Source organism: Pantherophis guttatus, chromosome 8 (genome assembly GCF_059756535.1).
Source record: "Pantherophis guttatus breed Tessera chromosome 8, ASM5975653v1, whole genome shotgun sequence".
NCBI classification, from domain to species: Eukaryota; Metazoa; Chordata; class Lepidosauria; order Squamata; family Colubridae; genus Pantherophis; species Pantherophis guttatus.
This window is the reverse complement of record NC_142070.1, coordinates 80,684,887-80,711,646: the sequence shown is the minus strand read 5'-3', so window position 1 is coordinate 80,711,646 and position 26,760 is coordinate 80,684,887. Positions and strand designations below refer to the sequence as shown.

Below are 26,760 nucleotides of genomic sequence, written 5' to 3'. Positions count from 1 at the left end.
AAAATCAGATGTGCAGTGGTTTTAACTATATACAGAATATATTTCTGGTGACATTTTAAATTACTTTTTACTTTTATTTAACACACCTTTTTCTCTTCCTTTCATTTTATCATACAGCCATTCATACCACCTTCCCCACACAGTATAGTATTCTGAATTCTCATCATCATTTATTTCATGAGTTAGTTTAATCATCTCTGCGCACTCCAGTATTTTCCTAATTATAAGCTCGTCTGGTGGCTGGGTTTTCTCTTTCCAATATTGTGCATAAACTAATCTGGCAGCTGTAATTATGTGTATCATTAAATGAATCCTTTCCTTTCCATATGGCTTCTTTACTATTCCCAGGAGAAATATTTCCGGTGTTAATTCAATATCTTCCCCAATTATTTCTTGTAACCATCTCCTGATCTTACTCCAATATCCTTTCGCTTCCGGGCACGTCCACCACATGTGAAAGAAGGTGCCTTCACCATGGCCACATTTCCAACAATTGGGGTGCATATTGGGATATATCTTTGCTAGCCTAGCCGGGACGAAACCCCCAGAGTTTCATAGAGGATGATCACTGTTCAGAGGCCTAACCCTTCCCAAATTCCTGCCCAGGAGATGCTACAAAATCCGAGTTGTCGGCAGAGAGCTGAGGCATCAAAGAAAAAGAAAAAGAAAAAAAGCACACCGATGCCTTGCTGAACTTGGTAGCATGCAATGCAGCAGCTTCATTGGCTGGATCAGGAGAAGGGCTCCTCCGAGAGCTTCTAGTCCACCCCGACCCCACCCGACTGGTACCACTGACTGAGATGGAGAGTAAGATTAATGGTATTGGGGTACTGGACAAAAATGCCCATATTCAGTCTATAAGACACATCAAAATTTTCACCCACTTTTAGGCGTGGGAAGTGCATCTTATACTCCGAAAGATACCGTATTTTGTGGTAATATAAGAGTTAGCACATTATATTATTAGTAATATTAAATAGCAATATTTAATTAAAAATACAGGTTGGGATGGAAATTCATCGTTCAGAAATTGTTTAAATGATTTTCCAAAATCCTTTAGTTTTACAGCATTGCCCCCAAATAAGGGAGTCCTTGACTTACAACCCTTCATTTAATGACAGTTTAAATTTTAACCGTTTCAGAAAGAGTGCTTTACAGACCCTAAAGTATGTACGGCTGTCCCAAAAAGTTGCACTGTCACCCTTGCCTTCCCATGACCCACAATCTGAGTGCGCTCATTCACACTTACATCTGGTTGCCCAGGGCCCTGGATCGTGGGATCACCACTAAAGAGCCCTGGTAACGCAGCAGACTAAAGCACTGTTATTATCAGCTGCTTGCAATTACTGCAAGTTCAAATCTCACCAGGCTCAAGGTTGACTCAGCTTTCCATCCTTTCTAAGGTAGGTAAATTGAGGACCCAGTTTGTGGGGGCAATAAGCTGACTTTGTATAAAATATACAAAAGTATGAAGGCTATTGCTTAACGCATTGTAAGCCGCCCTGAGTCTCCGGAGAAGGGCAGCATATAAATCAAATTAAAAAAAAAAACTGTTGTGACCCAGGCCCAAGTAGGTAGTAATCGATGCAAACAGTTCAAAACACACAGACTTTATTAGAACAGCTGAGAATTAACTCATTCTCAGCGTAGTCCAAACTAAATCAAAGCAAATTCTTCATAACACAAATTTTCAGTCTAATCACCAACCTTGGTATAATTAGGCAAACTGCCAAAGGCTTCTCTTGGCAAAAGTTCAGAAGCAGAAGACGCCGACGAGATAAGTGCAGCAAGACTATCAACGTTGTTTTCCAACAAAGAGCCCAAGAGCCATTGCTGGTCTTTTAAGCCTTCTGGGAGGGGCCAATCATCTCTTGGCCTTACTCCTGAGTCGTCCTTTTTGTTTCAGCTGCTCTTGCCTTCTGGCAGATCTTCGCATGCGTGCACTAGGAACAGGCTCCTCCTGTTCCTCGGCCTCTCTGCTGTCAGCCTCTTGAGGCTCCAGAGTCCGCACATCACTCCAGATGACCTTGGCCCCGTCTCTGCCTCTGACGCAGAGCCCTCATCCAGGCCTTCCCCAGACTCCAGGACTGGCCCATTGTCCTCCCCAGCCTCCTCACTGTCCGACTCCACTGCCAGCTCCACAGGCTGCTGGCGGACCACAACAGCTCTCTTAAAAAGCCGGAAGCAGAGTCTTGGTCCCAGCAAAACCCCTTTTATTTACACGACTATGAATTCCTTTCATACACAGTCAGCAAGGCCTGTCCGAACAGTTTTTCAAAGGAATATTTATCAACACAGACCTTATCTCGCTTGGAAGGCTGCCAGCCTTCCAACTGCAGTACAAGGCAAAACTTGGCACAGAGTCTCTCAGAGTCACGGAACGAACAAACAAATTGTTTCCTGCAAAAGCCCATTCCCCATTCGCTCCTCTTTTGTTTCCTATGGGAGGGGCCAAATCACCTCCAAGGTGTGGCTTTACTCCCAAGTCGACCCTGCTTTCTTAGTTGTTCTTGTCGTCTGGCAGCTCTGCACATGCGCACATTGGGAACAGGCTCCAGCTGTTTCTCTGCCTCACTGCTGTCTAGCTCCCTCTTTGCCTCCGACGCAGAGCCCTCGTCCGAGCTTTCCCCAGCCCCCAGGACTGGCCCAAGTTCCTCCCCAACATCCTCACTGTCCGACTCTGCTGCCAGCTCCATTGGCCGCTGGTGGGTCGCAACAGGTCTGTGCCAGAGGAGAGACTACAAGAAGCTATGATTGCTAAGTAACTGTTGCTATGTTATCTTTCATTAGGCAGCTTGTTCGTTCTCGTGGGACGCTCCAAAGAAATGTTTTCTTCTTTAGCCCAGAAGCCGTGCCCTGGGGCACGAAGGAGAAGAAGCCTTGAGTGACAACGGAACAGAATAACAGTTGGAAGGGACCCGATAGGTCATCTAGTCCAACCCCTCGCCCAAGCAGGAGACCCTACCTACACCATTACTGTCCAGTCTCTTCTCGAAAGCTTCCAAGGATGAAGCTCCCACCACTTCATCGTAAGAAGAAGCACCTGACACGGTTTTTACATTCTTCACCTTAAGAACTTCGCGGAACGTTAAACCTCAATGAGATTCGATTTAAACGGGAATAACAATCCCTGGTAACGTGCCTCTAACTACTAACTCTGGAATTGGGTTGCATCCGATGACCTTGTGGGGATTTGTCATTTAGGAAAGAAATTATACTGATTATAAACAGGGCGTGATCAACAGCTGCTCCTTCGATATGGAATTCCTGTTTCTCACCTTGTATTTCTCTTTCTTCGTCTCGCTCTGCGCCCTGGTGTGCCTTTATTTTTCTGGATGCCAAGAAATGACTTACAAGCACGAAGGTAAGCAGCTCTTAATTCTTCCTGGTTCCTATTGTTTTAATGGAAGATTTGCCCTTCTTGGTCTCTCTTCGGCTTATTACCCCGTTTCCCCGAAAATAAGACCTACCTAACCTTAAAATAAGCCCTAGCATGACTGTATTGGCTTTTTTGGCTGCTGTTGCACTTGGCCGGCTCATGTTTAAGTAATCGTCCATTAGGACTCCAAGGTCCCTCTGACAGTTACTGTTGTTGAGCCAGCTTTCGCCTAATCTGTACTTGTACCTTTGGTATAATACATATATACCAAACGTATATATGGTAGCTAGGAGTTGAAAACAATTTGATATACATAATCCATTTCTCAATCATAACAGAATCTTGAAAGTTTGATTGTGCTGTATGCTTTCCTTTGTCTTATAGTCCAGGGTATCAGGGAATTGTCCGTTTTGGATGCTTTCAAATATTATCTGTCCACTATGGACTCAAGAGAAGAGAAGAGAAGAGAAGAGAAGAGAAGAGAAGAGAAGAGAAGAGAAGAGAAGAGAAGAGAAGAGGAGAAGAGATAATGAATAGAATAGAATAGAACAGAATAGATAATAATGGTACATGTATAGACATAATTTTGCGACTATAAGTTGGCCAGAGTTACCCTATGGTAAGATGGGTGACCAATGAAATAGATAGATAGATAGATAGATAGATAGATAGATAGATAATAAATAGGATAGGATAGGATAGAATAGAATAGAATAGAATAGAATAGAATAGAATAGCATAGAATAAGATAGAATAGAATAGAATAGAATAGAATAGAATAGAATAGAATAGAATAGAATAGAATAGAATAGAATAGAATAGAATAGAATAGATTGGCCAAGTGTGATTGGACACACAAGGAATTTGTCTTGGTGCATACTCTCTCAGTGTACATAAAAGAAAAGATACGTTCATCAAGAATCATAAGGTACAACACTTAATGATAGTCATAGGGAACAAATAAGCAATCGAATCATATTAGGAAACAGTCAATATAAATCGGAAGGATACCAGCAAGAAGGTTACAGTCATACAGTCATAAGTGGGAGGAGATGGGTGGTGGGAACGATGAGAAGATTAATAGTAGTGCAGATTTAATAAATAGTTTGACAGTGTTGAGGGAATTATTTTTTTAGCAGAGTGATGGTGTTCGGGAAAAAACTGTCCTTGTGTCTAGTTGTTCTGGTGTGCAGTGCTCTATAGCGTCGTTTTGAGGGTAGGAGTTGAAACGGTTTATGTCCAGGATGCGAGGGGTCTGTAGATATTTTCCCAGCCCTCTTTTTGACTCGTGCAGTATACAAGTCCTCCATGGAAGGCAGGTTGGTAGCCATTGTTTTTCCTGCAGTTCTAACTATCCTCTGAAGTCCGTGTCTGTCTTGTTGGGTTGCAGAACCAAACCAGACAGTTATGGAGGTGCAGATGACAGACTCCATAATTCCTCTGTGGAACTGGATCAGAAGCTCCATGGGCAGTTTGAGCTTCCTGAGTTGGCGCAGAAAGAACATTCTTTGTTGTGCTTTTTTGATGGGTGATTCTGGGTGGCTCTACCTCCCTCTTGCTTTGAACGGAAGTGGCTTCGTAGTGGGAAGAAGAGCAATCCATTCCGATCTTTCTAACCAGCAAATTTGATCTTATTTCAGATGCATGTTGTGGGGATATATTTTGGATCTGAAACGAACTTTCTTGGCTCGGAAGTTTACTCAACCATGGATAAAATGAACAAAATTCCAGCAACCCCTGGAGAAATCTTGCCGAGGTCAGTGCTACTACCTTAGAGGAAATCCGCGAAATGTACGGCCACAACTGAGCCCCAGATTTCTGTTGTTAAGCGAGACATTGGCTAAGTCAGCTTTGCCCCATTTAAAGACCTTTCTTGCCACAGTTGTGAAGTGAATTACCCCAATGGACAACTTGCTACGTAGCTTCAATAGAAAGTTTTTTTAGTCTTTTGGATAATGATTGGTGCTGTTTTGTTAAGGATACGGTTAATGCATCAATCTCTTGTAAAGATAATTCATTCAGGTTCAAGGATTCCATGTTAGGAAAAATCGTTCTATGATTTTAAAGTTTACAAAAAAATTCATAGACCTGAGCAATAATTTTTCATCCTCTGCTACCATTTGTCAGATATATATTGATGGTCATGCTCATTTGGTTCTATGAGGAAGTTATTTGGTCAATACAGCTTCAGGTTCAAAAAGTTGTTTTATTATTTACAAAATATTTACATGCATACAATAATGAACAGGGTGTCCTGTTGCACCTTTTACCCTAACTGTATGACTCAGATGTTGAGAGGAGAGATAAGTTCACATGTTGTCTTGCTGAGAGATAGATGAGAGAGAGAGAGACAAAACAGGGAAGATGTCCAAGTGGTTTCTGGGTAAGAGTCCAATAAAAGAGTTCATTGGCTGATATAGTCACATGTGATGTCTGTAAAGTCTCTGGTGCATCATAAGCAAGCAATATTCTGACATTCCCGTTGATTTTGCTCGTCAAAAGGTTGCAAAAGGATCCTTGAAAGGAACCGCGATGGTCATAAGTAGGAGTCAGTTGCCAAGCATCTGACTTTTGATCACATAATCGGGATTCTGCAAAGGTCGTAAGGGTGAAAAACCGTCATAAGTCACTCTTTTCAGTGCTGTTTAACTTTGAACGGTCACTAAATCATCCTCTTTTAACGACCCCATAATCCCTTGCGGGGTGAAGTCTGGGCAACTGAATGGAGCGGAGTATTTACTGGCCGGATGCCCTTCCCTGTTGCCAATACGGAGTTTTTTTCCCCCCAGCAGATATATTCTCATCGTGCCCAGAGAGAGAGAAATATCTGCCTCTACCTAGGATTGAACTCACAGCCTGCTGATTGTGAGGCGAGAGCTCTACCTCTAGGCCACTGCATCAAGGGCTACCTGTATTATATACAGAGTTTTAGGGGCTTTTAATTTTCATTTATTCATTTCAGAATTATGCTTATAGGTTAATTAAGTATAACAATTGTCTCAGCCCAGCTTTTTGATTAATTCCTCTGCTAGCTGAATAAATAAATGGATTTATGCTTAATCCATGTTTCTGAAACATTTTTCTAAGCAGGTGCTCAACAAATCGTTGTGATTTGCTTTTATTCCCGAATTTCCAAATGGATCTATCTTGCTTTGTTTTCATTCCTGCCTACATATCCTGGGGCAGATTTTTCCTCCCTGCAAAATAGTGCACCATTTTACAAAATATTTAAAAATAGCAACGTTAAAAATACGACTGACTTAAAGACAGAAAATGCAGGGGTAAATGTAATGCTCCGAGCACACCACTAGATGGCACTGGTCTGATACAAGCTTTTCATCCCTCAGAATATTACAGATCTTCAGAATATTCCATAGAAAACTTCAATTCTAAAGATTTTAAAATAAAAAAAAAATTAGGAGCACAATCTTAAATGTACAAACCTTTATAGACAATTCAACAACTCAGGAAATTTAAAAACTATTTATTTATTTATTTATTTATTTATTTATTTATTTATTTATTTATTTATTTTTAAATTTGTATACTGCCCTTCTCCCTGAGGACTCAGGGCGGTGAACAGCCAAATAAAAACATAAACTACAAACATTAAAATACAATTAAAAAGATTATATATAAATATTGACCTAGCTTAGCATAATACAGGGGAGGAAAGAATCAATTGAATATTCCTTCTGGAATATTCCTTCTGGAATATTCCTTCTGGAATATTCTGGAATATTCCTTCTGGAATATGCATTTAATTCAACAGCAATAGCTATTTTCCTTGAAGCAAAGGCCCTCTGCTTCCTTTTATTAGGACTTCCTTTTTCTCTGGAAATATCGTCTGTGGTTGGTTGGGGACAGCATTAGGCCCTGGGCCTTCCAGAACCTTCCTTTGCAGCTTCCTTTAAATTTGCTTCTTCTTTTAAAAAGATCAATTTTTTGTCCCATTTTCCAACAGATGAAGAGCTGCGTCATCTGACTTTCAGTAATGGAGCGCCTATTCTTGGCAACTTTAAGACACATGGACTTCAATTCCCAGAATTCCCCAGCCAGCTATGCCGGAAGTTGAAGTCTATAGGTTTTACAGTTGCCAAAGTTGGATATTTTTGATTTATAACTGAAGACACCTGTCTTCTACCTGTCTGGCATGGAAGCCGCAGGCACAATAGTACAGTAGTGGCCAAAATTGTGGAAATCTTTTGGGAAAAGTATAATTTTTGAAGTTTGATGGCTAATAACACCCCTTTTTTTTGGAGTTTCAAGATAATCCTATTCCACTGCTGGAATGGCCTGGGAATAGCCCAGACATTAACCCAGTGGAAAATCTATGCAGCCGACTAAAGAAACTTGTTAGTCAGAAGCGACTCAGCAATAAAACCCAGTTAATAGAAGCCATCATTCCATCTTGGTTTCACATGATAACAGCTGCAGAACTTAAAGGCTTGGTTCACTCCATGGGAAGACGTTGTAAGGCCATCATGCTAAAAGTTACCCAACGAAGGATTCACTGACTATCAATTTTTGTATATCTCATTTTTTCTATGGTGATCATTTTTGTATATCTCGTTTTTTCTACATGTTTCACTTTTCTTCTTTATACTGTAACTGCTATTCTAATAGCAAATTCTTCCTAAAAATTATTGCATGACATTCTTGATGAAATCATCTTGCCATGGATATATAATTTTATGGTACTACTCCAAAAAAAAAAAAGAAGAAGAAGAAAGAAGAAGAAGAAGAAGAAGAAGAAGAAGAAGAAGAAGAAGAAGAAGAAGAAGAAGAAGAAGAAGAAGAAGAAGAAGAAGAGGTCTTATTAGCTAGTTTAAAAAATACACTTTTCCCAAAAGGTTTCCACAATTTTGGCCGCTACTGTATCTTTCTCGCTAAAGTCTCTAAAATATTCCTTCCAGCATTGCTTCTCTTCAGTTTCATATCCAATAATTTCATCACTTTTATATAACGTCATTCCTGTTGTTGGAGCTTCGTTGTCCATCCCCTTTCCTGAGGTTTTTCATTTTGCTGGAGTCTTTGCGCATTAAATATCCTTCTTTTACCCTGTTGAAAAACTGAGTGGCATTTATTTTCTCTGACTTCAATTTGTAGACTAGAACGAGAAGAAAACCAGCTGAAGAACAAAATGCACAGTGATCAAGAAAATGGAAGATGCTCGAATTCCAACTCTTAGAACTCTGGATTTAAAGGATTATCTAAACATGTCGATGGAGATTCTCAGTCATCCAGGTCATAGTTGTCCCAAAGGGGCTTTTTCAAAAGGCAACTGGACTTTCTGGTTTTTCTCGGAAGACATTTCGCTTCTCATCCAAGAAGCTTCTTCAGCTCTGAGTGGATGGCGGGGAATGGAAGGATTTATATTCCTTGCAGACAGCTGGTCATTTGCATCCTTTTAGAGAGTCGTTGAGGCCACTTGGAGGTTTGTCTGTGTTGAAAGCATCATCTGAATAGTGCAAATGGGTGTGGAGTCTTCTTGGAACTGCTGAAAGGACTATGTTGTAGACTGGAGATAGATGATGTCATATCCCTCCCCCTCTTTTGACAGACGGCTGTTCAATTTTGACATAGATGGCCTCTTTGACCCTTCTTTGAAACCAGCGGTCCTCCCTGTCCAAAATGTGGACTTTGCTGTCTTCAAAAGAGCAGTCTTCGTCTTTGAAACACAGGTGGACTGCTCAATCTTGTCCTGGTGGGTTTGTTCTCCTCTGCTCTGCCATGCGTTTGTGAAGTGGTTGTTTTGTTTCCCCTCTCCAAGAGAAAGCAAATGGCCAGCTGTCTGCAAGGAACATAAATCCTCCCATTCCCCACCATCCAGTCAGAGCTGAAGAAGCTTCTGGGATGAGAAGCGAAACGTCTTCAAAGAAAAACCAAGGAAGTCCAGTTGCCTCTTGGAAAAAAAAAAATCACTTTTGGGATGATTATCTGAAGAGTAAACTCAGATGGATCTTAAGTGGTTTTTGAACTCAGCCCAGCTTTTTGATCATCATTCCGTGTGTGGTATCCTGGTTTTAAAATGGATTTGCCTGCAGAAGTGGCATCAAGGCAGACATCTGGTCTGCTTTTCACCTCTGAAGCCCAACCAGAACTGAGATTGTTGGTTTACAATCATGGCATTCGCTTAACCACGGACGCAGAAATGTTATAAAAATTGATCCGGTCACATGATACCCTGTGTTACGACTGTCATGCCTTATGATCATAATGGGTTAGTTCAATTATGGACATTAGTTGAGGATTAGCTGTACGGCAGCAACCCTTGCAACATTGCGGTGGCACAAAGGTTAGAGTGCAGTACTGCAGGCTACTTCTGCTGACTGCCGGCTGCCTGCAATTTGGCAGTTCGAATCTCACCAGGCTCAAGGTTGACTCAGCCTTCCATCCTTCTGAGGTCGGTAAAATGAGGACCCAGATTCTTGGGGGGAAAATATGCTGATATTGTAAACTGCTTAGAGAGAGCTGTAAAACACTGTGAAGCGGTATATAAGTCTAAGTGCTATTGCTAGTCCTTTCCTTCCTTCCTTCCTTCCTTCCTTCCTTCCTTCCTTCCTTCCTTCCTTCCTTCCTTCCTTCCTTCCTTCCTTCCTTCCTTCCTTCCTTCCTCCTTTCCATGGTGGCACAGTGGTTAGAATTCAGGATTACAGTCTTAATCCTGCCCACAGCCTGGAATTCAATCCTGACCGGCTCAAGGTTGACTCAGCCTTCCACCCTTCTGAGGTTGGTAAAATGAGGACCCAGATTGTTGGGTGGCAATTTGCTGATACTATAAACCTACTGTATACTTAAACAAGCATTATCAGTACCACATTTTCAACAAAATGCTGTCTTTGATTGTCTTTTTCTATATAAGTGTACTGGAATTCAATAAACTCTAAATATTACTTTTTTGAGGCCCATTAACACTCTTGATATAGTAATTTGAGTAATTTGACTCTTGATAAGGAAGTTAAGATACTCTCGGAAAATGTAGGAGCCCTGAATCAACTTATGGATGACTTGGGTGAATTTTTAACACACACTGTTGTTAAAAGAGAAATATTATCTATCGGATATAACACATCTTGGCACACCAATTCTGTTTGATTGAATATTTTAATGCACGGACAAAAGAATTCTATACAGGGAAGAATAGTCATTTTGGGAAATAGTAATTTGTTGTTAGTTGCGAAGTCGTGTCCGACCCATCGTGACCCCATGGACCACGTTCCTCCAGGCCTTCCTGTCCTCTACCATCCTCTGGAGTCCATTGAAGCTTCCGCCGACTGCTTCAGTGACTCCATCCAGCCACCTCCTTCTCTGTTGTCCGCTTCTTCTTTTGCCCTCCATCGTTCCCAGCATTGGGCTCTTCTCCAGTGAGTCCTTCCTTCTCCTTAGGTGGCCAAAGGATTTGAGTTTCATCTTCAGGATCTGGCCTTCTAAAGAGCAGTCAGGGTTGATCTCCTCTAGGACTGACCGGTTGGATGGCCTTGCAGCCCAAGGGACTCGCAGGAGTCTTCTCCAGCACCAGAGTTCAAAGGTCTCAATTCTTTGGCCTTCTCAGCCTTTCTTACGGTCCAACTTTCACAGCCAGACATTGCAACTGGGAAAACCATCAACTATACACACTTTTGTTGGCAGGGTGATGTCTCTGCTTTTTAGTATGCTATCTAGATTTGCCATAGCTTTCCTCCCTAGGAGCAAGCGTCTTTTAATTTCTTATAGTAATAGCGTGTGCCAAAAATTGCTTTCTGGCTGTTTGTGCTGATTCTTTTATCTGTAAACATTGTTGCAAGGCCATGTTCCTTCAAGAAATAAAAAAGACGCTTTCTTTAGTATTCAAGCACCCGCGAACAGTTTAGTTCTTAAAATATATAGGACAAGTTGAGATTGAAGGAGGCTATTGAAAGGTTTCTAGCCACTTTTAAATTCAAGCCATAGTTTGTGTTGATAATATCATTGGAAATTATTTAGATAAACAGTATATTTTTCTTCGTGGTTAGAGGAGTCCTTTACATGGAGTGCTCAAAAAAGAAAGTAAGAAAGAAAGAAGAAAGAAAGAAAAGAAGAAAGAGAAAGAGAAAGAAAAAAGAAAGAGAAAGAAGAAAGAAAGAAAGAAAGAAAAAGAAGGAAGGAAGGAAGGAAAAGAAAGAGCCTTGGTAGTACAGTGGTCTAAGGCACCCTGTTATTAAGCTGTTATTAACACCAGCTGCCTGCAATTACTGCAGGTTCGAATCTCGCCAAGGCTCAAGGTCGACTCAGCCTTCCATCCTTTCTAAGGTAGGTGAAATGAGGACCCGGTTTGTGGGGGCAATAAGCTGACTTCGTATAAATATACAAAAGTATGAAGGCTATTGCTTAACGCATTGTAAGCCGCTCTGAGTCTCCGAAGAAGGGCGGCATATAAATCTAAATAAAATAAAATAAAAAAAAAAAAGAAAGGAAGGAAGGAAGGAAGGAAAGGAAAGGAAATAGTTAAAATTTGTCTTTAGTTGATGAATGTATAATACACTTATAATGTATGACTGACAAATATGTTGTGTATGCCATAGGTTCATATCGGTTAGCAGATTGGCAGGGGATAAAATACAGTCTTCAGGTTTGAAGACGGAGGAATCGCATGACCACATGGATGCTACAATGATCCTAAGTGACCCCTGGGGACACTGCAACCGTCATAAATGTGAAACCAGTTGCCAAGCGTCTGAATTTGAATCACAACGAGTGTGTGTGGATGCTACAAAGGTCGTAACTGTGAAACACAGGTCCTAAATTCCTTTTTTCAGTGCCGTCGCAACTTTGGTCACTAAATGAACTGTTGTAAATTGAGGACTACCCGTACGTCGTCCGAGCCAGGGCAGGGGGCTCTCCCTCCCTCTCTCCCCCCTCCCCCTATTCCAGAGGGTTTTTTTTTTAAAAAAAAATTGGTTTTATAATTGGGGTGTTTTAAATCTGGCCAAAGCATTTAATGTATTTTAAATGGTTTTTAACGTTTGTATTATGTATATTTTACTTTCCGGCTGTTCACCGCCCTGAGTCCTTTGGGAGTAGGGCGGTATATACATTTAATTATCAATAAATAAAATAAATAAAAATGACAAGTTCTGGAGAACCGGGAGCAGAAATTTTGAGCAGTTTGGGAGAACCGGCAAATACCACCCTCTGGCTGGCCTCGGAGTGGGGTGGGAATGGGGATTTTGCAATATCCTTTCCCTGCCACGCCCACCAAGCAGCACCACGCCCACCAAGCCACGCCCACAGAACCGGTAGTAAAAAAAAAATTGGATTTCCCCACTGCCCTATCCCCCAGGTGACCAAAGCAGGGTCTCGAACGGAGCTGAGCTCCAGCGTTCTCCGCCCGTGGTGCTGAAGGACAGCTCCCTTCGCCAGGGAACGGCGCGCTAAGCAGACGAGTCTCGTTTTGGGCTGCCCCGGGCCTGGGCCGCTTCCCCCTTGCTCGGCTGGATTTGAACCCAGCACCAAAGGGCAAGCTGGGGATGTGCCGGATGAAACAATAGAAGCCACGCGTCCTTTTTCCACGCCTTCAAGCAGCAGCAAAGAGAAGGAAGCACAGCCGGGAAGCCAGCGCGCACAACCGCAGAAGCAGCTAAACGCCTCTCCTTGGGTACCCTGGATCGGGGTGACAACAAGCCAGGATACCCCGGGCATTCCACGGCCGCCTCCTCGGTCCCCGAAGCCGCCCCTCGGTCCCCCCCCCAAAAAGCCACGGGGCTTTTTCTACGGCAAGAAGCTACCGGAGCTGGGCAAGGGGCGTTTGCCCACCTCCTGAGATCAGGCAAGGCCATCCAGACGTGTTTAAGCCCCTCCACTGCGGGGGATTGTCCCCCGCGAGGGTCTGACCGGGGAGGGGGGGGAGACTGGTCTTCCCAGGCCGCCCCTCCCATCTGCCACTTTCCTCGCCCACCCACCCCCTCCCAACAGCATCTGGACCCCTCCCCCCAGCTGCAAGAGTTAAAGTTGGGGGCGGGAGGGGCTGAGCGCGGTGGGAGGGGGCCCTGCTCTTTCCCGGCCTCCGAAGCCCCCCCCCGACCCTTCCCCAGCCTTAAATCGCGGCGCCGGCTCGGATGGGCTGCCCTGCGGGCGTTTCAGCTGGAGGGGCCTGCCGCTCGGCCGAGCCCGGAGCTCCAGAGCAGGGACTCGCCCGTTCCGCTTGGCCCGAGAAAGGGCCGGTCTCCGCTCGGCCGCCCAAGCCGGCAGGCGCCGCTTCTTGAAGACAGACAGGCCGGAGGGCCGCCGTCTCTCCAGCGCCACGAACCGGGCTTCCCAGCTCAAGGCTGCCCGGAGAGGCTTTCCTGCTTTCGGCCTCGCTGGTTTCTGACTCGCCCGGCTCCATCCTCCCGAGGAGGCGGCTGGAAACGCCCCGGAGCCAGCCAGCCCCCCAATCCCCCCAGCCCCCCAGTCAGCCCCCCAGCCTCCCAATCTCCCAGCCCCCAGCCAGACCCCCAGTTCCCTAGTCAGGCCCCAGCCCCCAATCTCCCAGCCCCCCAGCCCCCCATTAAGCCCCCCAGTTCTCTAATCAGCCCCCAACCCCCCAATCTCCCAGCCCCCCAGCCCCCAGCCAGACCCCCAGTTCCCTAGCCAGGCCCCCAGCCCCCAATCTCCCAGCCCCTCAATCTCCCAGCCCCCCAATTCCCTAGCCAGGCCCCCAGCCCCCCAATCTCCCAGCCCCTCAATCTCCCAGCCCCCCAGTTCCCTAGCCAGGCCCCCAGCCCCCAATCTCCCAGCCCCCCAGCCAGCCCCCCAGTTCCCTAGCCAGGCCCCTAGCCCCCCAATCTCCCAGCCCCCAGTAAACCCCCAATTCTCTAACCAGTCCCCCAACCCCCCAATCTCCCAGCCCCCCAGCCCCCAGCCAGCCCCCCAGTTCCCTAGCCAGGCCCCCAGCCCCCAATCTCCCAGCCCCCCAGCCAGCCCCCAGTTCCCTAGCCAGGCCCCCAGACCCCCAATCTCCCAGCCCCCAGTCAGCCCCCAGTCAGCTCCCCAGCCCCTCAATCTCCCAGCCCCCCAGTCATCCCCCCAGTTCCCCGACCCCCCAGTCTCCCAGCCCCCAGCCAGTCAGCCCCCCAGCCCCCAGTCAGCCAGGCTTCCAGGCCCCCAGCCAGTCTGCCCCCCAACCCCGAGTCCCCGGCCAGCCAGGCTCCAGCCAGCCAGCCCCCTTTGCCCACCCACCCCCTCCAGTCCCCTAGCCAGGCTCCCAGCCCCCCCAGCAGCCCCCGCCGCGGCTGCGCTCGTCATCTCTTCCCTCCCTCCCCCTCCCCCTCCCTCCCCCCCCCGCGGGCGCATTTGCATGGTCCCGGTGCCCGGAGCGGCCGGGTGGGCGGAGGGCGAGGCATGGCCGGGCGGCAGCGGCAGGGCGGTCGGAGCGGCGAGGACGAGGACCTGCCGGTTTACCTGGCTCGGCCGGGCACTGCGGCTCAGACGCCTCGGCAGAAGTACGGCGGGATGTTCGCGGCCGTGGAGGGCGCCTTCGAGAACAAGACCATCGACTTCGAGGCCTACAGCGTGGGCCAGAAGGGAGCCCGCACCCCGCGCAGCGGCAGCCGCTCCGAGCTCCTCGACCGAGCCGGCGAGAGCGACGGAGCCGAAGGGTGCGGCTCCGGAGTCGGCTCCCCAGGCGGGGAGACCGACCGCGGGCGGCCCCTCTGCCTCGAGCTCCGCACCCCGCTGGCCCACGAGCTCTGGCGGGGCCCCGAGGGACGCAAGGTAAAGGCCTGGGGGTGGGGAGGGGGCTTCGGGAGACCTGGGGAGGGGGAGGGGGGAGGGAGGGTCTCTGGGCCTGGGGTTTTGGGTGGCCCCCCCCCCGGAGGAAGGGCCTTTGGGCAGAGCTGGGCGGCCGGCTCCCCCTTCTTAGCCCGGGGTCGCCTTCCCCACGGACCCCTCCCCCAGCTCTTCCCTTCCCCCCCTCCCTTCCTTTCCACCCACCTCCCCCATCTCCCGTGTGGGGTCTCGAACACAGTGTAATCCTGGGGGTCTTCTGGCCAGATGGCGATGTGATGGGCAAATCCCGCCCTGGTTTTTGCGGGTGGTTGGGCAGAAAGTCTCCCAATTCTTCCTCTTCTTCTTCATCATCGCCTTCCTCCTCCTCCCTCTATCTTCTTCTTTCTTTCTTCTTCTTCTTCTTCCACCTCCTTCCTCTTCTTCCTCTATCTTCTTTTTCCTTTCTTCTTCTTCCTCCTCCTCCCTCCTCCTCCTCCTTCCTCTTTCTCTTCCTTCTCCTCCTCCTTCCTCTATCTTCTTCCTTTCTTCCTCCTCCTCCTCCTTCCTCTTCTTCCTCTATCATCATCTTCTTCTTCTTCTTCTTCTTCCTCTAAACTCTTTTCTTTTTTCTTCTTCTTCCTCCTCTATCTTCTTCCTTTCTTCTTCTCCTCCCTTCTCCTCCTCCTTCCTCTTTCTCCTCCTCCTCCTTCCTCTATCTTCTTCCTTTCTTCTTCCTCCTCCTCCCTCCTCCCTCTTTCTCCTCCTCCATCTCCTCCCTCTATCTTCTTCTTTTCTTCTTCCTCCTCCTCCTCCCTTTCATCTTCTTCCTCCTCCTCCTCCTTCCATTTCTTCTTCCTTTCTTCTTCTTCTTCTTCCTCCTCCTCCTTCTTCCTCCTCCTTCTTCCTTTGTCTTCTTCTTCCTTTCTTTCTCCTCCCCCTCCTCCTCCTTCCTTCTCCTCCTCCTCCTTCTTCTGGTTTAACACTTTTATTGATTTATAAGATAAGATACAAAATACCAAAGAAGGGTGGGGAGGAAGAGGGGGGAAGAGAAGTGAGGAAAGATAAGAAAAAAGAAAGAAAGAAAGAAAGAAAGAAAGAGAAAAAAAGAAAGAGTAACATTGACTTCTGACTCTCTCTGTGGCAGTAAAATAAGGCATTAACATCAAATCACAACTTTTTGGTTTTTTCATAATAATATGAACAAGTCATTTCTATAAAGATCTATCGATCGGCTCGGTAAAACCCAAAATCCAAGTTTCATTCTTGTCCACATCAAGCACAAAATTCAGAAGCGGTTTCCGTGTGAGAACAAAAGTACTTATGTTCTTTTCTTCAATCAAAATGGTCAATTTTGCCCTTTCGGCCAACTCTCATCAGCTTCTGCAACCGTTCTTCCATGGTAGGGACTGAAGTGTCCTTCCATTTTTCTGCGTACAATATTGTCAACATATATACTGTCAAATTTTTTCTGCAGGTCTTTTTCCATGAGGCCCCAAAGGAAAAATTCTAGTTTCATCTTTATCTCCGTTTTCAAAATTATCTATATTAAAATAGGAATAATACTCCAACTTTTTTTGGGCTTTATCCCATGTCCACCATGGGGGAGGGGCTTCGCTTCTTCTGACATACCCCCTCCCGTTTTTCTCCTCCTCCGTGCAGAAAAATGTGTGATCCACGAGTTGTGTGGCTTGGTTTCTTCCATGGGGGGGCAAATGCATCCTTTGGGTGGAAATGGGGGAATCTGGGTTTGGACCCCTGCCCCTCCCCCCCCAGTCAAGCCCACTCCTAAATTTGGGGCCTCCGTTCCAAATTTCGAAGGACAAGAAGTAATTTGGGTCTTACTAATTGTAGCAATCACCTCCAAGATCACCGTAGATGCGGACTGCAGCCAAGAAATTAAAAGACGCTTGCTCCTGGGGAGGAAAGCTATGGCAAATCTAGAGAGCATACTAAAAAGCAGAGACATCAACCTGCCAACAAAAGAGCGTATAGTCAAGGCGATGGTTTTCCCGGTTGCAGTGTCTGGCTGTGAAAGATGGATCATATGAAAGGTTGAACGCCAAAGATTTGAGGCCTTTGAACTCTGGTGCTGGAGAAGACTCCTGCGAGTCCCTTGGACTGCAAGGCCATCCAACCGGTCGGTCCTAGAGGAGATCAACCCTGACTGCTCTTTAGAAGGCCAGATCCTGAAGAGGAAACTCAAATCCTTTGGCCACCTAATGAGAAGGAAGGACTCCCTGGAGAAGAGCCGAATGCTGGGAACGATGGAGGGCAAAAGAAGAAGAAGGGGACGGCAGAGAAGGAGGTGGCTGGATGGAGTCACTGAAGCAGTCGGCGTGAGCTTAAATGGACTCCAGAGGATGGTGGAGGACAGGAAGGCCTGGAGGAACGTTGTCCATGGGATCACGATGGGTTGGACACAACTTCACAACAACAACAACTTTACTAATCTGAGCAGATTGGAATCACTGAGAAAACATAGGGATGGGGAATTAGCTGACACCTAATACAGGTAGTTCTCCACTTACGACCATAACTGAGCCCAAAATGTATGTTAAGTCAGGCATTTATAAAGCTTCCCCATGGACTCTGCTTCTCGGAAAGTCGCAAAAGGAGAATCACGTGACAAACCTCCCCCCCCCACCGGGAGTCTGCAACCGCCATAAATGCGAGTCGCTTGTCAAGCATCCGAATGTAAATCCCATGGCCATGGGGGATGCTGCAATGGTCATAAGGGTGAAACACGGATATAAGTCCCTCGTTTTGGTGCCGTTCGAATGGTCGCGACATGAGCGGTCGTAAGTCGAGGACTGCCTGTAATAAAGCACGAAGAGGGCGGTTCCTTGGCATTTGCCTGGAAAGGTTCTTGCAACTTCCTTGGCAAGGTTTTTCAGGAGTGGTTGGCCATTGCTTCCTTCCTAGGGCTGAAAGAGAGTGACTGGCCCAAGGTCATCCCATTGGTTTTGTGCCTAAGGCGGGACCAGAACTCCTTGTCTCCTGGTTCTAACTCAGGGCCTTTAACTGCAGCCCCAGACAGTCTCTGGCGGTGATCTAACCTTTTTTTCTCCATGACTGGGCACACATAGTTGAAGATACCACTTGCACTGATGATGTTCCCTAGCTGGGTCATGAAACGTCTCCAAGAAAACCCCCAAGCTCACAGAGCACCAAGGACCCTCCAGTCGTCCTCCTCCTCCTCCTCCTCCTCCTCCTCCTCCTCCTCCTCCTCCTCCTCCTCCTCCTCCTCTCTGCAAATCTCACTCCCTTCTAGCACTGATGATGCTACTAGTTGGGTCATGAAACATCTGCAAGAAAACCTCCAAGCTTAGAGAGCACCAAGGATCCTCTAGTTGTCGTCGTCCTCCTCCTCCTCCTCCTCCTCCTCCTCCTCCTCCTCCTCCTCCTCCTCCTCCTCCTCCTCCTCCTCCTCTCTGCCAACCACACTCCCTTCTAGCACTGATGACATTCCCTAGCTGGGTCATGAAACATCTGCAGGAAAACCACCAAGCTCAGAGAGCACCAAGGACCCCACAGATCAACTCTGAGCTACAAATATTCTCCTTTATTGAAAGCACCTATTCAAGCACAGTTGTGTTACTCTCCGGCTGAAGGCACGAATGCTTTAAAACCGTTTAAACCAACGCTCAACATTCAGTCATACCTGCGCGTTTTCCACGCAAGTCCCAGAAGCGAAGAGTGCAAGAAATCTTAGCAGTCTGTCTTTCCTTCCTTCCTTCCTTCCTTCCTTCCTTCCTTCCTTCCTTCCTTCCTTCCTTCCTTCCTTCCTTCCTTCCTTCCTTCCTTCCTTCCTTCCTTCCTTCCTTCCTTCCTTCCTTCCTTCCTTCCTTCCTTCCTTCTTTCTTTCTTTCTTTCTTTCTTTCTTTCTTTCTTTCTTTCTTTCTTTCTTTCTTTCTTTCTTTCTTTCTTTCTTCGATTTATATGCCGCCCTTCTCCGGAAAACTGTTTTAATTTTAGGAATGAGTTTGATTTGCAAATCGTTTTGATGACGGAGGGCTCTGCGTGGAAAGGCCACTCCTGTTCCACTTTTAATTCCTTTGGAAATCTTTGCTTCCCACGTTTTTCTGTGCTTGGCACAAATCTTAACTTTACCCAGGAGCGGGGAAAATGCTGTGATGGGAGGTTATTATTGGATTATTTTATTCTTTTTATTCTTTTTCTTTCTTTTAAGTGATGTTTTTAGATCCTTGTCGGCCGCCTTGAGTCGCCACGGGCGAGTAAGTGGCAATATACATTTTTCTAAATGATTTACTTATTTATTTATTTATTTATTGGTTCGATTTATATGCTGCCCCTTCTCCGGAGACTCAGGGCGGCTTACAATGCGTTAAGCAATAGCCTTCATACTTTTGTATATACCTGCTTAGTAGGGCTTTCGCCCCCTCCCCCCAAGCGGTGTTCTTTTTTATACAAAGTCAGCTTATTGCCCCCACAATCCGGGTCCTCATTTGACCTACCTCGGAAGGATGGAAGGCTGAGTCAGCCTTGAGCCTGGTGAGATTCGAACTTGCAGTAATTGCAGGCAGCTGGTGCTACTTAACAGCGCTTTAGTCTGCTGCGCCACCAAGGCTCTTGGTCCCTGATCATCCCTGATATTACAAAACTTACTGGAGAAGGGCCTGGGATTGTTCTTTGCAGTCTTGAGACAAGATTGTCCAGTACTCTTATTGACTTGGGAATGTGAGCTTTTGTTGTTGTTTGTTCTCCCCTTTGACCGTGAAAACTGTTTTAATTTTAGGAATGAGTTTGATTTGCAAATCGTTTTGATGACGGAGGGCTCTGCGTGGAAAGGCCACTCCTGTTCCACTTTTAATTCCTTTGGAAATCTTTGCTTCCCACGTTTTCCTGTGCTTGGCACAAATCTTAACTTACCCAGGAGGGGGGAAAATGCTGTGATGGGAGGTTATTATTGGATTATTTTATTCTTTTTATTCTTTTTCTTTCTTTTAAGTGGTGTTTTTAGATCCTTGAGTCGTCACAGGCGAGTAAGTGGCAATATACATTGTTCTAAATTATTTATTTATTTATTCATTCATTCATTCATTCATTCATTCATTCATTCATTCATTCATTCATTCATTCATTTATTTATTTATTTATTGGTTCGATTTATATGCCGCCCTTCTCCGGAGACTCAGGGTGGCTTACAATGCGTTAAGCAATAGCCTTCATACTTTTTGTATACACCTGCTTAGTAGGGCTTTCGGCCCCCCCAAGTGGTGTTCTTTTTTTTAATACAAAGTCAGTTTATTGCCCCCACAATCTGGGTCCTCATTTTACCTACCTCAGAAGAATGGAACGCTGAGTCAACCTTGAGCCTTGGAGAGATTTGAACTCGCAGTAATTGCAGGCAGCTGGTGCTAGTTAACAGCACTTTAGTCTGCTGCGCCACCAAGGCTCTTGATGTTCCCTCGCTGGGTCATTAATTGATTAAATGATTGCATACATATCTAGGTAGCAATAAAGGAGAATATTTGTAGCTCAGGGTTGACATATGAGGGGGGTCCTTGGTGCTTTCTGAGCTTGGCTGTTTTCCTCCAGACGTTTCATAACCCAACTAGGGAATATCATTGATGCGAGGAGGAGGAGGAGGAGGAGGAGGAGGAGGAGGAGGAGGAGGAGGAGGAGGAGGAGGAGGAGGAGGAGAACTGTGGGGTCCTTGGTGCTCTCTGAGCTTGGCTGTTTTCCTGCAGAAGTTTCATTACCCATCTAGGGAACATCAGTGCTAGAAGGGAGGAGGAGGAGGAGGAGGAGGAGGAGGAGGAGGAGGAGGAGGAGGAGGAGGAGGAGGAGGAGGAGGAGGAGGAGGAGGAGGAGGAGGAGGAGGAGGTGGTAGAGAAGGAAGTAGAGGAGGAGGACAAGGACTGTGGGGTCCTTGGTGCTCTCTGAGCTTGGCTGTTTTCCTGCAGACATTCCATGACCAAACTAGGTAACAGCATCAGTGCTAGTACGAAGTGATGTTTACTGTCAGTTTATTTTCTGGTGACTTGCTTGTCTGTGTGGTTGGTTTGTGTGTGTCTGTGTGTGTCTTAAGAGATTCATCCCAACCAAACAATTTCTAAAACCACCCCGACCCCCACAGACAGGCAAGACAACAGAATATAAACTGACAGCAAACATCACTCCTTACTAGCTGTTGATGCCGTTACCGAGTTGGGTCGTGAAACGTCTTGCAAGAAAGCCACCGAGCTCAGAGGGCACCAAGGACCCCGCAGTCCTCGCTCCTCCTCTCCCCCTTCCCCTCCCTGAAAAATCCCACCCCGCTCTAGCACTGATGCTGTTACCTAGCTGGGTCGTGAACCGTCTTCAAGAAAGCCACCAAACTCAGAGAGCACCAAGGACCGCCTTGTATCTAGGTAGAAATACAAATATCTATGTTGGACCCCCAGAAAGGCAGTTCAGATTAAGGTGGCTTCCCCACAACCAGAATGGCCAAGACCGTGGGGGGGAGGGGCCTCGGGGGGGGGCTCTGTGTGTGTCGAAGAGACCGAGGGCTGAGTGTAATGGAGGCAGTGGGAAGATGGGGGGCTGGTGGTGGAGGAGAATCTCCCCACCCCCATTGCTTCTGGGCAGAAGAAAGCCAGAGGAGGGAGAGATGGGGTGGGGCGAAAGCAGAGGTTAGAGGGGGTTGGGGTCAGTGGTGAAATCCAAATTTTTTTACTACCGGTTTTGTGGACGTGGCTTGGTATGCATGGCAGGGGAAGGATACTGCAAAATCCCCATTCCCTCCCCACTCCTGGGGGAAGGATACTGCAAAATCCCCATTCCCTCCCCACTCCTGGGGGAAGGATACTGCAAAATCCCCATTCCCTCCCCACTCCTGGGGGAAGGATACTGCAAAATCCCCATTCCCTCCCCACTCCGGGGGAAGGATACTGCAAAATCCCCATTCCCACCCCACTCCTGGGGGAAGGATACTGCAAAATCTCCATTCCCTCCCCACTCCTGGGGGAAGGATACTGCAAAATCCCCATTCCCTCCCCACTCCTGGGGGAAGGATACTGCAAAATCCCCATTCCCACCCCACTCCTGGGGGAAGGATACTGCAAAATGCCCATTCCCTCCCCACTCCTGGGGGAAGGATACTGCAAAAATCCCCATTCCCACCCCACTCTGGGGCCAGCCAGAGGTGGTATTTGCCGGTTCTCCCAACCGCTCAAAATTTCCGCTACCGGTTCTCCAGAACCGGTCAGAACCTGCTGGATTTCACCCCTGGTTGGGGTCCCGTTCTTGTTCGCAAGGAAGCCGAGCAGGTGTCAACCTCTTCTCGGTCTTTTGGCTGCTGGAGACCCCCTCCCCGAAACTTTTCTCTGTCCAAGAGTCGGGGGTCTCAGCTAACGCTTTGCATTCCCCACCCACCCACCATCCCAAATCACGGGAGCCCTTTGCGGGAAGGCTAAGAGAGCGTGGGAAGAGGCTCCTTGAGTTACGGGGGTCCAGGGGGTGGGATAGGGTGGGGGTCCCGGCGAGACCCAGGTGATATTTGGGGATGGGGGGTGGAAAGGGGGTCTCTGGGCAAGCCCCTTGCGGGAGAGAGGGGGGGGTCCTTCCTTCTGCATAGAGGCAGGTGCACCGTCCGGGGAAGGGTCGGAAGGCGAGGGACCCATCTGGTGCCAGGGGGGGGGGGCTTTTTGGGTGGGTGGGTGGGCAGGCAGACCTATACCGGAGAACGTGCCGGTGCGGGTAGGGAAGGAGATTGGGGGGGGGGGGCTCAGCCTTTTCCGCTTCCTGGGCTGCGCAGGGCGGGGTCGCCAGTTCCCCCCCCACCCCAGCCAGCCAGCCCCTCGCTTCGTCGTGGGGAAGGGGCGCCCGCCGCCTCTCTCAACCCCACCTCCCCGCCCCGAGAGACCCCCTTCCTCGGCATGGCTCGCGCCCCGGACCCCGAGGGGCTTCCCCGGCAGGTGAGCGGGGTTGGAAGGAGTGGGGGGGGGAGAGGGTGGGCTGGGAGAGACGGGAGGATGTGGGATTGGGGGTGGGGGTCTCTCTGGCAGAGGCGGCTTTGTCTGGCTGCTTGCTTGCTTGCTTGGCTCGGCTCCGCCGTGGGAAGGGGAAGCGGGCGCGGCCGGGAGAACCGGTGGGAAGGGAAGGCTCGGTCCAACGGCACGGAGGGAAGGCTGGCAGCTCCGGGCAGAAAGGAAGGAAGGAAGGAAGGAAGGAAGGAAGGACAGACAAGCAATAGCATGTAGACTTATATAATGTTTCATAGTGGGAGGGAGGGAGGGAAGGAAGGAAGGAGAAAAGAAGGAAGGAAGGAGGGATGGAGGGAGGGAAGGAGGGAGGGAGGGAAGGAAGGAAGGAAGGAAGGAAGGAAGGAAGGAAGGAAGGAAGGAAGGACAAGCAATAGACTTATATAAGGTTTCATAGTGGGAGGGAGGGAAGGAAGGAAGGAAGGAGAAAGGAAGGAAGGAAGGAGGGATGGAGGGAGGGAAGGAGGGAGGGAGGGAGGGAGGGAAGGAAGGAAGGACAAGCAATAGACTTATATAAGGTTTCATAGTGGGAGGGAGGGAGGGAAGGAAGGAAGGAAGGAGAAAGGAAGGAAGGAGGGATGGAGGGAGGGAAGGAGGGAGGGAAGGAAGGAAGGAAGGAAGGAAGGAAGGAAGGAAGGAAGGAAGGAAGGAAGGACAAGCAATAGCATGTAGACTTATATAATGTTTCATAGTGGGAGGGAGGGAGGGAAGGAAGGAAGGAGAAAAGAAGGAAGGAAGGAGGGAGGGAGGGAGGGAGGGAGGGAAGGAAGGAAGGAAGGAAGGAAGGAAGGAAGGAAGGAAGGAAAGAAGGAAGGAAGGAAGGAAGGAAGGAAGGAAGGAAGGAAGGAAGGAAGGAAGGCTGGATCCGAGCTCCTCGCTTTCTTCCCGGGTCAGGAGGGGAATGGGGGGGGGGGAGAGACTACTGATGCTCTTCCCTATTTTGGGTCAGGAAACGTCTTGCAAGAAACCTCCCCCTCCCACTCCAAGCACTGAGAGCATCAAGGACCCACAAATATTCTGCTTTATTGAACCCCCCCTCTGGTAGAAGGCATTGAATTGGGCTCCATCGGTTTCTATTGCTCAAAATGTAGAAAGATGCCCAGCGTTTTGGGGGGTTTGAAGCGTGTTTCGAACCCGCCTTGATTGGAGGGCCAGAAAAGAGGGTTTCACTGTTTTTTTTGCAAACCGCTATGATTTGTTGAGCGAAGAGCTTAGAAGGATGGATGGAAGGAAGGGAGGGAGGGAGGGAGGAGGGGGTCTTTTTGACAAGATAGAGCGAGGGGCAAAAAAATTGGTTATTTTACAGTAGTGGGATGTGTGTGTGTGAATGAGAGAGAGAGAAAGAGAGAGAAAAAGAGAAAGAGGGAGAGAGAGAGAGAAAGAGAGAGAGGGAAAGGGAGAGAGGGGGAGGGAGGGGGAGAGGGGGAGAGAAAAAGAAAGGGAGAGGGAGGGGGAGAGAGGGGGGAGAGAGGGGGAGGAAGGGAGAGAAAGAGAAATAGAAAGGGAGAGAAAAAAGAGAGAAAGAGAAAGAGGGAGAGAGAAAGAGAAAGAGAGGGAGAGAGAGAAAGCAAAAGAGGGAGAGAGAGAAAGAGGGGGAAAGAGAGAGAGGGGGAGAGAGGGAGGGGGAGAGAGAGGGGGAGGGAGAGAAAGAGAGAAAGAGAAAGGGAGAAAGAGAAAAAGAAAGAAAGAGAGAGGGAGAGAGAGAAAGAGAGAAAGAGAAAGGGAGAGAGAAAGAGAGAGAGAGAAAGTGAAAGAAAGAGAGAGGGAGAGAGAAAGAGAGAGAGAGAGAAAGAAAGAGAGGGAGAGAGGGAGAGGGAGAGAAAGGGAGAAAGAGAGAGAAAGAGAAAGAAAGAGAGGGAGAGAGAAAGAGGGAGAGAGAGAAAGAGAAAGAAAGGGAGAGAGAGAGAGAGAGAAAGTGAAAGAAAGAGAGAGGGAGAAAGAAAGAGAGAGAGAGAAAGAAAGAGGGAGAGAGGGAGAGGGAGAGAAAGGGAGAGAGAGAAAGCAAAAGAGGGAGAGAGAGAAAGAGGGGGAAAGGGAGAGAGAGGGGGAGAGAGGGAGGGGAAGAGAGGGGGAGGGAGAGAGAGAGAAAGAGAAAGGGAGAGAGAAAGAAAGAGAGAGAGAAAGAGGGAGAGGGAGAAAGAGAAAAAGAGGGAAAGAGAAAGAGAGAAAGAGAAGAGAAAGAAAGAGAGGGAGAGAGAGGGGAGATAGATAGATAGATAGATAGATAGATAGATAGATAGATAGATAGATAGATAGATAGATAGATAGATAGATATGGGATCAGTCACTAGATGCAATCTGGAAAAAAGCAGTCCTAAATTGCATTCCCAAAACGAGACCAGAACAAGCCATGGCTTCTTTTCATTAGGCATCGTTCAGATCATAACCCAAAATAATTGTTGAGAGCGAGGGACTTGGAAGGGAGTGCCTGGCCATCCAGAGTCACACAAAATGGTGCGATGAGCAGCACATAAATTTTAATAATAATAACAACAACAATAACAATAATTTCGAATCCAAACAGACCGCTATCTGGCCTCATACCACGCCTGGCATCGCTATTGTGGTTAAGAAGAAAAAACAAAAAACTCTGGTTGATTGATATTGCAATACCAGGGGATGCACGAATTGAAGAGAAACAGCTGGGAAAAAAAATAATTCAGGGGTCAGCAACCTGCAGCTCTAGAGCCACATGTGGCTCTTTGGGCCCTCTGCTGTGGCTCCCTGTCAGGTGATCCTACCACTGGCTGGCCCCGCCCCTTGCCCTCCCCTCCCACTCACTCCTCGCCTGGCCTGAGAAGGTAAGGGCGACGGTGGGGGATGGAGAAGCAGCCAGGGCAGAGACAGAGAGATACAGAGAGAGAGGGAGAGAGAGAGACATAAAGAGATACAGAGAGAGGGGAGAGAGAGAGACATAGATACAGAGAGAGAGGGAGAGAGAGAGACATAGAGAGATACAGAGAGAGAGGGAGAGATACAGAGAGATACAGAGAGAGGGATATATAGAAAGATACAGAGGGGGGGAGAGAGAGAGAGACATAGAGAGGTACAGGGGGGAGAGAGGGAGACATAGATACAGAGAGAGGGGGGAGAGAGAGACATAGAGAGATACAGAGAGGGGGAGAGAGGGAGAGAGGGAGACATAGAGAGATACAGAGAGAGAGGGAGAGAGAGAGACATAGAGAGATACAGAGAGAGGGGGAGAGAGACAGACATAGAGAGATACAGAGAGAGGGGGAGAGAGAGACATAGAGAGATACAGAGAGAGAGGGAGAGGGGAGGGAGAGAAGAGGGAGGGGAGAGAGAGACATAGAGAGATACAGAGAGGGGGGAGAGAGAGACAGAGATACAGAGAGAGGGGGCGAGAGAGAGAGACATAGATACAGAGAGAGAGGGAGAGAGAGACAGATACAGAGAGAGGGGGAGGGAGAGACAGAGACAGAGAGAGATACAGAGAGAGGGAGAGAGAGAGACAGAGAGAGATACAGAGGGAGAGGGAGAGGGGAGGAAGAGAAGAGGGAGGGGAGAGAGAGAGATGTCAAAAGGATTTGTGGTTCCCGGTGTTTTTTAACAACTGGGAACTGGGTAGGCGTGGCTAGGGGGGATCATGTGACTGGTGGAAGTGAGTGACATCGAGTTGGCCACGCCCACCCAGGTTTTGTGGCTCCCGGTGTTTTCTTTTCCGTGGGA

At 47.9% G+C, this 26,760-nt stretch overlaps 2 protein-coding genes across 3 annotated transcripts in view; both read left to right on the top strand.

Annotated features, from left to right (window-relative positions):
* The first annotated feature begins 3,150 nt into the window (after window positions 1-3,150).
* Window positions 3,151-8,604, top strand: LOC148112727 (uncharacterized). The gene is made up of 3 exons (XM_087875505.1): window positions 3,151-3,364; window positions 5,020-5,135; window positions 8,489-8,604. The coding sequence occupies exons 1-2, from the start codon at window positions 3,259-3,261 to the stop codon at window positions 5,049-5,051; spliced, it is 138 nt and encodes a 45-aa protein (XP_087731631.1). The 5' UTR covers window positions 3,151-3,258; the 3' UTR covers window positions 5,052-5,135; window positions 8,489-8,604.
* Window positions 8,605-14,642: 6,038 nt separating this feature from the next.
* Window positions 14,643-26,760, top strand: part of CRMP1 (collapsin response mediator protein 1) — a 29,101-nt gene continuing 16,983 nt past the window's right edge. The window contains exon 1 of one of the 2 annotated variants that reach the window (XM_087875501.1): window positions 14,643-15,091. In XM_087875501.1, the coding sequence (XP_087731627.1) occupies window positions 14,720-15,091 (372 nt within the window). In that variant the 5' untranslated portion in view covers window positions 14,643-14,719. Of the gene's footprint in view, window positions 15,092-22,831; window positions 23,005-26,760 lie in introns of those variants that run through there. The other variant, XM_060688800.2, reaches the window with a different exon arrangement.

Excerpts from the sequence above, each read along its gene's own strand:
- LOC148112727 (XM_087875505.1), top strand. The coding sequence starts at position 3,259 with ATGGAATTCCTGTTTCTCACCTTGTATTTCTCTTTCTTCGTCTCGCTC. Across the intron at positions 3,365-5,019 it reads AATGACTTACAAGCACGAAG|ATGCATGTTGTGGGGATATA; the intron begins GTAAGCAGCTCT and ends ATCTTATTTCAG.